Source organism: Chenopodium quinoa, unplaced genomic scaffold (genome assembly GCF_001683475.1).
Source record: "Chenopodium quinoa cultivar QQ74 unplaced genomic scaffold, ASM168347v1, whole genome shotgun sequence".
In the NCBI taxonomy this organism is placed as follows: Eukaryota; Viridiplantae; Streptophyta; class Magnoliopsida; order Caryophyllales; family Amaranthaceae; genus Chenopodium; species Chenopodium quinoa.
This window is the reverse complement of record NW_018745013.1, coordinates 489809-502104: the sequence shown is the minus strand read 5'-3', so window position 1 is coordinate 502104 and position 12296 is coordinate 489809. Positions and strand designations below refer to the sequence as shown.

Here is a 12296-nt window from a genome sequence, read left to right as displayed (position 1 = left end):
ATTCCACCTTTTTTTTAAAAAAAAAAATTAAAATTATGTATGCACCAAGCATGGTGCATACGCCGACAAGAAGAAAATTTCACCTCATTCATGTCCAACCCTTATGCCCACTTATGCCCATGCCCTCCCATTATTGGTTGTCCTCCAATTTTGTGGTCATTGATTTTTTTCTTTCCTACTTTTACTCTACCCCACCACTACAATTAGTAAATTAATAGATTAAATAAATAAATAATAATAAAGGATTACATTATTTTATCATCATTAATTAAACGTAATTATTAATTATTACTTATTAATGTAAATTGTGATCTAATAACCGTTTTATAAGTTTGTATTTTACAAGTTATGGCCGTTGTAAAATTTACAACGTTCATATTTCATTTTAATTTCAAAACATTGGATTTAAAATTGCAAAATCAGCAATCTGCTGCCATGTGTCACTTCCCAAAAAAATTTACCCATCTTTTGCCTCTCCTCCAAATTCCCACCTGAGCTCATCCAAATAAATTAAAAAAATTAAAAAAAAAAAAAAAATCTCAGCTACCCCTCTCTGTTGGACTTGTGTCAAAATAACATGCAATGCCCATACTTAACAAGTGGGCATAATCATGACCTGGTTATGGACCATTTTCCACAAAAAGTACTTCATTTTATTATTTTAAGTTTTTTTTTCTCTCTCTCTTCATGCCCACCCAAAATGGGTAACCATTAGCAATACTCTTAATGAGTAACTCGTTTAGTCATTTGCTTCCCCTCAAAAAAAAAAAAAAAAAAAAAAAAAAAAAAAAAAAGGAAAAAATGATGAGTAGTTTGTAAACCAATTTGACATATAGGGCCAATTGTCCAATATACTCTAACGGACGTAGTTGCTCATTGTAGTTCCTCTATTCTTTTGTACTTATAACATTTGGAATTCTACACAGGCTGGCTAACGATGAGAGGAAAACAACAAAAAGAACTATATATAATTTTTTATTTTGTTTTTACTAGTAAAAATAATTCATTAATAAAAAGTCATACAACATTTACAAATGAAATTCGACTTTAACAAATACATAAGATCTTGAATCAAATAAAAAATTCTTTCATGAAACTACGATCGTCAAGTAGATTTTTTACTGTAGAACATCTCCTACTTATATTGCTAATCTGATGATCCTTTGTAACCGCGAGGGTGTTTTCCTTCTAATTCATCTGATTTTATTCTAAATATTAATAACCTTTGCGATCTCGCATAATTTTCCACCAACGAGTTAATTTCACGACAATCCGTTAGATCTATTCTCATGAATTTAAACCTAAGAAAATTTTCCCCTGAAAAGGAGAGATAGTCGAAAAACCCTTGTCTTTCGAAAAAGATCGAAAACCCTTTCTTTCGAGGGAGAAAAGTTCCTCCTATAAGGAGGAAGCATTATTATAAACCTAGAAAAACTTAAACAATGGTTGGGGCTTTCCACCGATTAAATCAATAAAAGCCCCTTTAAAATCAACAATGGAGACTAGAGTTTAGAAAAGAGAACTATTTACACATTTTAAAATACATATAATTAAGGAAAAATAGTCATATAAAATATTCGTCTTAATATATATTTTGTTTATAAAGTTTCTGTTTGTTTAGTGAGCAAAATGTAGGTGTCTACACTTCCCCTCAAGTGCACGCAATAATAACCATTAGTGGTTAAAAAATATTAAAAAAAAAAAAGAAAAAAAAAAGTACAGATCAAAGCTTCGATAACAAAGACAAATTACATACTTCCATTAAAAAATGCAATAATAAAACCTTTATAATATTGTGTTGTTCATATAATAAAATTATTTCCCTTAAGTTTAAACATCAAAATTCATACTAATTAACATGGATAATCGCACTCACACCAAATAACTGGTGGTTCAATTGGTATAAAACATTGCACAGAAGCAGCAACTCCATGTCTCTTGTAACACTCATCTTTACAAGGAGCATCAAGTACTTTATCATGATCGCAAACAGGTGTAATCCATGGGAAATATTCCACACAATCTTTTCCTTCCACCATCATCATGTTCATGCTTGCTTTCTCTATACAAAATATTAATGTAATTAGTTCAAATTTAGAATCGAATTATAAAATCATAGGCATATTTTAAATTTATAATGTTTTCATTATTTAAGAAAAGTATGTAAAACCAAGTAGAATCGTAATTTGAATCATATGGTCATACATAAATAGTTAAATCGTTAGATTCTATGCTTTGAATTCTGATTTTTATTTCAATAATACATTAATGCAATAAATTACATGTTTTACTCCCATATAATTAGACAAACGACTACTCGTGAAATACAGAACTTTTTTTAAGGGGAAGAAAATAACAACTGTACTAGGTAATTTTGTTGTTTTTTTTAACAATGATAATTTTATTTTTTTTGCAAAATTAATTTTTTTTTAATTATATTCACAAAAATAAAGTACGAGTAGTTATCATTTACCAATGTGTCCATTCTTACATGAAATTGAATATGAATACTTGATTTTTTTTTTTTTTTTTTGACAAGGAATACTTGATATTTTAATTCCCTATAGTGGATAATTTTCTCAAGAAAAAATAATGATTTTAAGAATAAATATTAACTTCAATGTATCTTCAATATATAATATGCAATAGCTCAAATCTTTCATTATACTAATACTACTTGTAGTTATAGTAAGACAAAGACAAGGGAGTATACTTATTTAAGATGAAAATTTCGAGGCCGCCCCAGTTGATCTTCTTGATCAATTTACCAAACAAATCAAAATGGCAAAATTGTAAATAACATGAACAGTAACGTAAACAGTAGCCACATGCTATTACTATTTTGCCCCAGGTTTAATGATGAAAAATACACTTTTACCCTTACCAAACATATGCTATTACCATTTTGACCCAGGTTTAATGATGGAAAAGTCACTTTTACCTAAGCTTTAATGATGGAAAAGACACTTTTACCCCTTTGATTGAAAAAATAAATTGATCAACAAGATCAACTTGTATTTTGCGGAAAATTTCAGTGTAAAATTCAAATCTTTCATTAAACTAACACGAAGTAGTTTTTTGTGACATGTTTATAAATGTATTTTGAGCAATGTATACACAACAACAACAACAAAGCAATGATATGATTCTTGAATGGAAGAGTTGAAGATAATACCTGAAGCAATAATTATGAGAATCATAATTAACCAAAAGGATTTCCACATCTCGCTCTACTATTTTTTCGGTGAGAAAAAATTGGCTGAAAAAATTGTTACAATCGTCAAGAAAATTAATTTTTATCATAAACATCATATCATATATAAATAAAAATTTAAACAACTTTTTGGAAATTACATTGAAATATGTCAAAGCTTGAAAAATTTTTAAAAAAAATTAAATAACCTATAAATAATTATTGTCCATAATTAATGAGGGATTATATTCTAAAATTATTGTTAAGTGATATATATATGATTTGTTTCCTCTCATAGAACGATAGATATCGTAGAAGTACCCTATATATGGAAGTAAATAATTCGCTAATTTCATTCTACTCGTATATCTAACTTGGTGTGTCACACATATAATACTAGTTGATTTAATTTAAATGTGTCATTCACTGTATTATTAATAGTTGACTTTTTTTTTTTTTTTTTTTTTTTTTGGCAATTAAAGAAAATTTTATTAATCACCAAGAGCAAAACCGAAACACCAAAAACTAGCAACAGCTAGCAACCAAACAAACAAACAAGCCTGAAACATCATCCTACAATAAGAAAATTCCTTTGACTCTCATTACAACGACAAGCAACTCTAAAATAGACTTCCCTCAACAAAGCAGCAGCAGTCCTGTATCTTTGTTAAAAAGCAATCTCATTCCTCAATATCCAAATTGAATATAAACATTCCAGAAAGAACATCAAGTAGAGCCTATGCTTCCCACACTTAATAGCCCATTGCAACTCAGCAGCAAAGAAATTAGGGCCTCTCTGAAAGTTCAAAGACTGCAGAACAGCAGACCATACCTGAGAGGAGAAGCTACATTGAAAAAACAGGTGGTCAGAGCCACATAATTTGCACAAGGTAGCAGAGGTAATGCCCCAAACAGAAAGCCTATCAAGAGTAGGCAACCTGTTACAAATAGTTAGCCATGTAATAAACAGACTAGGGGGGAAGCCTGGTTATTACAGAGCACTCTACTCCAATTAACCTTACCATGAGCACCATGAAGATATTGATACGTTGTCCTAATAGAAAAGGTACCATTTTTTAGAAAGCAGCTCCAACCTCCAACATTAATAACCTCTTGCAGGCAGCCAAAAATATTCTTTAAAGCCCAAGACATATTGGCCTGACTAGCCTCAGACAAATCTTTACCTCGAACATAGTAAGCATCCACCCACCTTACCCACAATTTATCTTTTTTGCCGGAAATAGCCCATAAGAGCTTACAGACAGCAGCTTTATTCCAAAGCTCCATATCCTTCACATTCCAACCAACAGCTACCCTAGGAAGACAAAGATTATGCCAAGAAACCAAGGCTTTCTTTGACATCTCAATACCTCCAGTCCAAAGAAACAGCCTACAAAACTTCTGAATTTCCTTGATAGCTTTTTTTGGGATGATAAAAATCTGGCTCCAATAAGACTGAAGGCTTAGCAAAATCACTTTAATCAACTGAAGTCTTCCTGCATAAGACAGAAACCGAGTAGTCCATGTTATAAACGGAATTGCACAAATAAAATAGTAAGAACAATGTTACCGAGAATAAGACTGAGTCGCGGACTATGTCGCTCTCTTTAGAACATTCGCGGCACTGCCTCAAACTTGTGCAAGCAGCTCGTACCAAACCGGATGCCCCCAGGATAAAACAGTCTTTCACAAGTATAAAATACCGGCGGTTTTGCACCGAACCACCGGACAACGAAACACCAGAAAATCAGAAAGAAACTGCTCGACTGTTTTGAGAGGAAGAGAAAATATATTTTGCAAAGTGGTTTTCTGTATTTTTTTCGTGTATTTAAAAACAAAGCTGGAACCGTCCTTTTATAGGTAAAGATACGTAACAGCTTAAGCATGAAAACGGGAGAAAGATTAGCAACGTTTACTGCAATTAGTGTATCCGTTAAGCAAGAATCAAGGCATTAAATCAGTGTAACGGTGCAACGTTTAGCAGTAAAACAGCAACGAGAATCAAGCAATGTAACGGTAAAATTTAAACCAAAACAGTAAAACGTTTTGTAACTGAATATTAATCAAACCGGTAACAAAAATTAAGTTTGTTTAATAACCCAAACCCGACCCGACCCGACCCAGCCCAGCCCGGCTCGGCTCGGTTCGGCGCGCGTGTGTGTGATATATGGTTTACCATATAGGTCCTCCCTCTCCACAAAATGTGGGTAGCCCAAGGGCCACACCCCTTTAGCCCACTCTCTATATTATAAAGAGAGTAAAACTCTCATTTCCCACCAATGTGGGACTTTGAGTTTTTTCACAAAATTCACACACTACACACTTGTTGTTCCAACAATCCCCCACTTGAATTTTTTGAAAACATTTTCGAGCAGAATCCATACATATATAGGTTGCGCATAAACAGAAGTGTTTTTCAACTTGAACTTCTACGTAGTGAGTACGATTCAGATTCAACAAGGGTGACTCGAAGTTTTGAACCCTATCTCTGACAAAGTACCACACACAACCTACTCTTGGTGTTGTTCTAGACCCGTGCTATTTCGGCCATGCACGTCTATCCCAGTGTAGTGAATGCTCTAGAAATGCTGCCACACATTTCATAGGAAGCGGCCTAACTTCCACATTCACATAGGTGAATCTATCAAGAGTACTCCTGTAGCTTGGTACTCCACTCCAAATTGGAGTATAGATTTCATTAAGAGTTCCTATTAACTCATCCTTGATCGCTTCAGGAAATTATGTCTTTTGAACATATTCAACTCATATCACACCATAACTTGTTATTACCCTTTGAACCTATTTCTTGGGATCTCCAGTTCATAGGTTGGGTTACCATTATTGTGGTTCATTTCAATGGCAATAGTCCCATTTTCTTAGAGGAAAAATGGACTTTCTCCCTAGCTAATCCTTTCGTCAAAGGATCAGCCAAGTTATTCTCAGTGCGTACGTGATCCACTCTAACAGCTCCGATAGAGAGATATTCTCTCACAGTGTTGTGCTTACGACGTATTTGTCGTCTCTTACCGTTGTAATAACGGTTCTGAACTTTTGCAATAGCCGCGGTACTATCGCAATGGATCAAGACAGCCGGTAATGGCTTTTCCCATAGGGGAATTTCACCTAGCAGGCCTCTTAACCAACCTGCTTCTTCACTAGCCGTAGCTAGTGCTATCATTTCTGACTCCATGGTGGACTGAGCCAAAATAGTCTGTTTCTTAGACTTCCAAGATACAGCTCCACCGGCTATAGAAAAAATATATCCACTAGTAGCCTTAGAGTCATCTGATAAGGTGTTCCAGTCAGCATCACTATAGCCTTCTAGTACAGCTGGAAACCTTTCATAATGCAACCCTAGGTTCATGTTCCTCTTAAGGTATCTCATGACCCTTTCAATAGCATGCCAATGCTCATTACCAGGACAACTAGTAAACCTGCCTAACAATCCCACGACATAGGCAATGTCGGGTCTAGTACAATCAGTGGCATACCGAAGGCTGCCAATGATGCTCGCATAATCAGATTGCCTTACGGCATCACCAGTGTTCTTAAATAATTTAACACTGGAGTCATAAGGTGTATTAGCAGGTTTACAGTCAAAGTAACCATATTTCTTTAGGATTTTCTCAATTTTATGAGATTGATCCAAAGAAACTCCATTTTTTGTCCTAGTAATCTTAATTCCAAGGATTACATTAGCCTCTCCTAGGTCTTTCATGTCAAACTCAGCATTCAACAATAGCTTTACATCATTCACAGCATGAATGTTCGAGCCAAAAATTAACAAGTCATCCACATATAGACAAATTATAGTGCATATGTCATTCTCAAATTTTACATATATGCATTTGTCACTACCATTTATCTTAAAACCATGTGAGATGACTAAGTTATCAAATTTTTCATGCCATTGTTTAGGTGCTTGTTTGAGACCATAAAGAGATTTATCTAGCTTACATACCAGATGCTCTTTTCCTTGAACAACGAATCCTTCCGGTTGATCCATGTAGATTTCTTCTTCCAATTCACCGTTCAAGAATGCAGTCTTTACATCCATCTGATGTACTACAAGATTAAAAACAGAAGCAAGAGATATTAGTACTCTAATAGATGTTACTCTAGTTACAGGTGAATAGGTATCAAAGAAATCAACATTCTCCCTCTGTCTGTAGCCTTTAGCTACCAAACGGGCTTTGAACTTATCAACGGTCCCATCAACTTTCAGCTTTCTTTTTAGGACCCATTTGCAACCAATTGACTTGCAGCCTGGTGGAAACTCAGTTAGATGCCAAGTTTGATTAGACTCAAGTGAGTTCATTTCATCGTTCACGGCTTCTTGCCATAAATCTGCATCAACTGAGGTTAGAGCTTATTGGAGGGTAGAAGGATCCTCCTCTACATTAAGAACTACAAAGTCTGGGCCGAAGTCTTTTGCTACTCTAGCCCGCTTGCTCTTTCTTAGTTCGGGTTCAGCATCCAATTCTTGTGAGTTAGACCTGACTTTAGGAATAATAGAGGTGGACGAACCCCCACTATTTCTAGATTTAAAAGGAAACCTGTCCTCATAAAAATCAACATCATTAGATTCAATAATTACACGAGCATTTAAATCAAAGAATCTATATGCCTTACTGTTAATAGCATATCCAATGAATACACATTCATAAGCTCTACTAGCTAATTTAACTCTTTTAGGATCAGGAATCCTAACATATGCTAGACAACCCCAAGTTCTGAAATAAGAAATGTTAGGTCGTTTATTACGAAGTATTTCATAGGGAGAAACCTTACTCTTAGTCTTTGGAATACGGTTTAAGACATAACAAACAGTTAGTAGAATTTCACCCCACCAATGATCAGCAGCACCAGAATATAAGGAAATAGCAACTACTAAATCTGTAAAGGTCCTGTTTTTCCTTTCAGCCTTTCCATTCATTTCTGGGGAATAAGGAGTTGTCCTTTCATGTATGATACCATGTGAATTATAAAATTCTACAAAAGCATCAGTATCATACTCAGTTCCACGATCACTTCGTAATCTTTTTATTTTCTTGTTAAACTGATTCTCAAACTCTGTTATAAACAACTTAAACATTTCAAAAGCATCACTCTTATTTTTCATCAAATAAATACAAGTATAATCAGAACAATCATCAATAAAGGTGATAAAGTATCGTTGTCCATTTCTGGTCAACGTTCCATTTAGTTCACAAATATCCGAATGAATTAAGTCTAATGGTTCTGAGTTTCTAATCACTGATTTATGAGGTGTTTTTGTAATCTTATCCTGACTACAAGAATCACATTTGTCAAAGTCATTGAGAGAGATATTTGAAATAAGGCCTAAATTGCTCATATTTTTTATGAGTCTTTTGTTCACATGACAAAGTCTAGTATGCTAAACATTAATAGTAGAACACAACATATAAGCGGAATTAGAAATTTTATTAACTTCAACATTCAGTTTAAACATGCCATCAGTAGCATATCCTTTTCCTACAAATATTCCATTCTTAGTTAAAGTAAACAAATCAGAACCTATGGTTTGTATAAAACCAGCCTTATTAAGCAAAAAACCAGAAACTAAATTCTTCCTCATTTCCGGAGTGTGTAACACATCTTTCAGAATGAGAGTCCTGCCAGAAGTAAACTTCAACTCAACATTTCCAACACCAGCAATGTTAGTGGAATGGGAATCACCCAACAGTACTTTCTTATCATCGGTCTTTTCAGTGTATGTTTTAAACATTCGACGATCATAACAGACATGGCGTGTGGCACCAGTGTATATCCACCACCCATCTGATCCACCAGTAAGGTTGATCTCAGTAATCATAGCCACAAAAGGCTCTTCAATCATGCTAGCCTGCGCAGGCACAGGGTTAGGCATGTTCCTGCACTTTCGTGCCATATGGCCTGGTTTTCCACACCGATAGCACAGAAATTGACCAGTACCATTCTTAGGGGGTTGAGACTGTTGTCTTCCATTGTTCTTTTGAACATTCGGTTTATTGAAGTTATTCTTCCGGTTCTGAGGTTTGAAATTCTTACCAGCAGGTTTAAGTACTGCAGCAGATCGCCTAGGAGCATTATTAGCAGAGATTTGTAAAATCTCTTCCTTTAGATCCTGTTTTCTGGATTCTTCTTCTATACGTAGCCGAGTGATCAAACTCTCTAAGGAGAATTCCTTAGTCTTATGCCTGAGATTATTTTTGAAATCTTTCTAGGAAGGAGGCAGCTTGTCAATAATAATAGCAATTTGAAATTGTTCATCAAGGGCCATACCTTCGGAAATTATCTCATGGGCAATTTTCTGAAGGTCGTGAGACTGCACTTCCACGGACTTATCATCAGTCATCTGGAATTTTAGGTACCTACTGACAGCATACTTTTTGGCACCTGCTTCTTCAGTATCATACTTTTTTTGTAGGGCATCCCACAAATCCTTAGCAGTATTTTCCATATTATAATAGTCATAGAGGTTATCAGACAGACCATTAAGTATATAGTTTTTGCACATGAAATCAGTTTCATTCCAGGTTTCGATTTCACTATTCAAGTAAGCTAATTCATCTTCAGGAGCATTATCAGGAATAAATGGCCGAGGGGCTGTTAAGGCAGAATTAACCTTTTTGACAGTTAAGAAAAATTGCATTTTCTGTTTCCATCTTTTAAAGTGAGCGCCCTCAAAACGAAAGGGCTTGTTAAGGTCAGCAGACATAGTCATTTCTTCGGTAGACATAGTGTTCACGAAGGCAGAAACGATTGTTCTAAAATTGTTATAAACGGAATTGCACAAATAAAATAGTAAGAACAATGTTACCGAGAATAAGACTGAGTCGCGGACTATGTCTCTCTCTTTAGAACATTCGCGGCACTGCCTCAAACTTGTGCAAGCAGCTCGTACCAAACCGGATGCCCCCAGGATAAAACAGTCTTTCACAAGTATAAAATACCGGCGGTTTTGCACCGAACCACCGGACAACGAAACACCAGAAAATCAGAAAGAAACTGCTCGACTGTTTTGAGAGGAAGAGAAAATATATTTTGCAAAGTGGTTTTCTGTATTTTTTTCGTGTATTTAAAAACAAAGCTGGAACCGTCCTTTTATAGGTAAAGATACGTAACAGCTTAAGCATGAAAACGGGAGAAAGATTAGCAACGTTTACTGCAATTAGTGTATCCGTTAAGCAAGAATCAAGGCATTAAATCAGTGTAACGGTGCAACGTTTAGCAGTAAAACAGCAACGAGAATCAAGCAATGTAACGGAAAAATTTAAACCAAAACAGTAAAACGTTTTGTAACTGAATATTAATCAAACCGGTAACAAAAATTAAGTTTGTTTAATAACCCAAACCCAAACCCGACCCGACCCAGCCCAGCCCGACTCGGCTCGGTTCGGCGCGCGTGTGTGTGATATATGGTTTACCATATAGGTCCTCCCTCTCCACAAAATGTGGATAGCCCAAGGGCCACACCCCTTTAGCCCACTCTCTATATTATAAAGAGAGTAAAACTCTCATTTCCCACCAATGTGGGACTTTGAGTTTTTTCACAAAATTCACACACTACACACTTGTTGTTCCAACAGTCCAAGATTTGGCTCTGGAGATCACTCTCTCAATGAGAGGCTTGCAATCAACATAAGAAAGCTTCTTTGTAGCAAGAGGGACACCAAGATTCCTAAAGGGGAAGGAACCCTTGGGAATTTTCAAATTATCAATAATTTGCTGCTGAGTGAACAAATCAACACCCCCAAAATAAACATTACTCTTGTCCAAATTAGCCTCCAAACCCAGAAGAACAAGAGAATTTATTGAAAGCTTGAAAAAGCATGTTTGCAGACAAAAGATCGGCTCTACAAAACATCAAGAGGTCATCTGCAAACATAAGATGAGTGATACCAAGCTTATTATTCTGGAATATTCATATTCCTTTTTATTTTATTTTTTTTTTGAAAAAATTCATATTTATTATTCTCTCCGTTTTATAATGTTTGATCAATATATAGTAATACACTCTTCTTTGTTTAATTGCTCCGTTTTTGTTATATTGCACTAATTTTCTTTTTGGAAGTTTGCATGTTGATTGCACAATTTCCTTATTTGGCATGATTTTTTTTCACTTTTTGGTGTGTTCACACTCAAAATTTCATACTTACTCTTGTTTACATGCGATAACAAAGTAACAATTATTATTATCCCACCTTTTCTATCTCACATTTATTTTTTGTTTTTTTTTTTTTTCATACGAGCACTTTTGACATACTCTATTTTTTACAATTTTTCTTAAATCTTGTGTCCATACCAAAGGATGCAATGAGGAAGTAAATTTTGTTTCATCAAAAATATATAATATAATTTTTAAAAAATGAACTTAACGTAAATTTGTTTCATCATTCTTTGGTTAAATTAAAGTTGCTTATTAATTATTTTCACAAATTCTTAATTAAGGCAGACTTTTATTAAGTTATTGTAAGACAGGTTAAATTACCTATATATACTACAAAAGTTACCATTTTTGTAACATAAATTTTACCCTTAAAAACACTTATAATGTATTAAATTAATCATATTAGTCTTCATAGCATGTATCAATTAGAAATTACAAGTTACCCTTAAAGGGATTAAAGTTTCCATAAAAATTGTTAAAGTTACCCTCGAATTGACCGTCTTATAATCATATTAATAAAAGGCTCTATTTACTTCACCTTGAAATATAATATTCAATAAAAAAAATAAAAAAAAATATAAAATAAATAAAATCAGTTTAGTAAAAATAAGTTCAGTTCAGTGAAAATAAGTTTAGTTTAATAAAAATAAGTTTAGATTGTTGAAATTAATATAAGCACTAGTGTCACTTGCTACATGTTGAAAAACACTTTGATCAATGTATTGCTTAATCAAACCAACAACCTTTTGAATAAACAACTTCCAAGAAGCATCATTCTTGCCACTATGTTTAGCCTCATTCAAGGTTGGTTCATGCAAATCCTTGATATAAAGGATACCTTCCATCCCTGGTTTCCATATTGAGTAATTACTAGAATTTAAGTAAATCATTCCATGCACACCCTTTTCATGCATTCTTCAACAACACAAA

General features: G+C 34.3%; 1 protein-coding gene across 1 annotated transcript; it reads right to left on the bottom strand.

Annotated features, from left to right (window-relative positions):
- Window positions 1–6041: 6041 nt before the first annotated feature.
- Window positions 6042–8129, bottom strand: LOC110708182. Its single transcript, XM_021886269.1, has 2 exons — window positions 7821–8129; window positions 6042–6389 (listed from the first exon to the last, which is right to left on the bottom strand). The coding sequence occupies exons 1-2, from the start codon at window positions 8127–8129 to the stop codon at window positions 6042–6044; spliced, it is 657 nt and encodes a 218-aa protein (XP_021741961.1).
- Between the last annotated feature and the right edge of the window lie 4167 nt (window positions 8130–12296).

Bases quoted from the DNA above. Each gene is read 5' to 3' on its own strand.
- LOC110708182 (XM_021886269.1), bottom strand. From the start codon at position 8,129: ATGAATGGAAAGGCTGAAAGGAAAAACAGGACCTTTACAGATTTAGTA. The intron at 6,390-7,820 runs GCATATAGATTC...ATTTTGGCTCAG, and splicing joins GATATGCTATTAACAGTAAG to TCCACCATGGAGTCAGAAAT.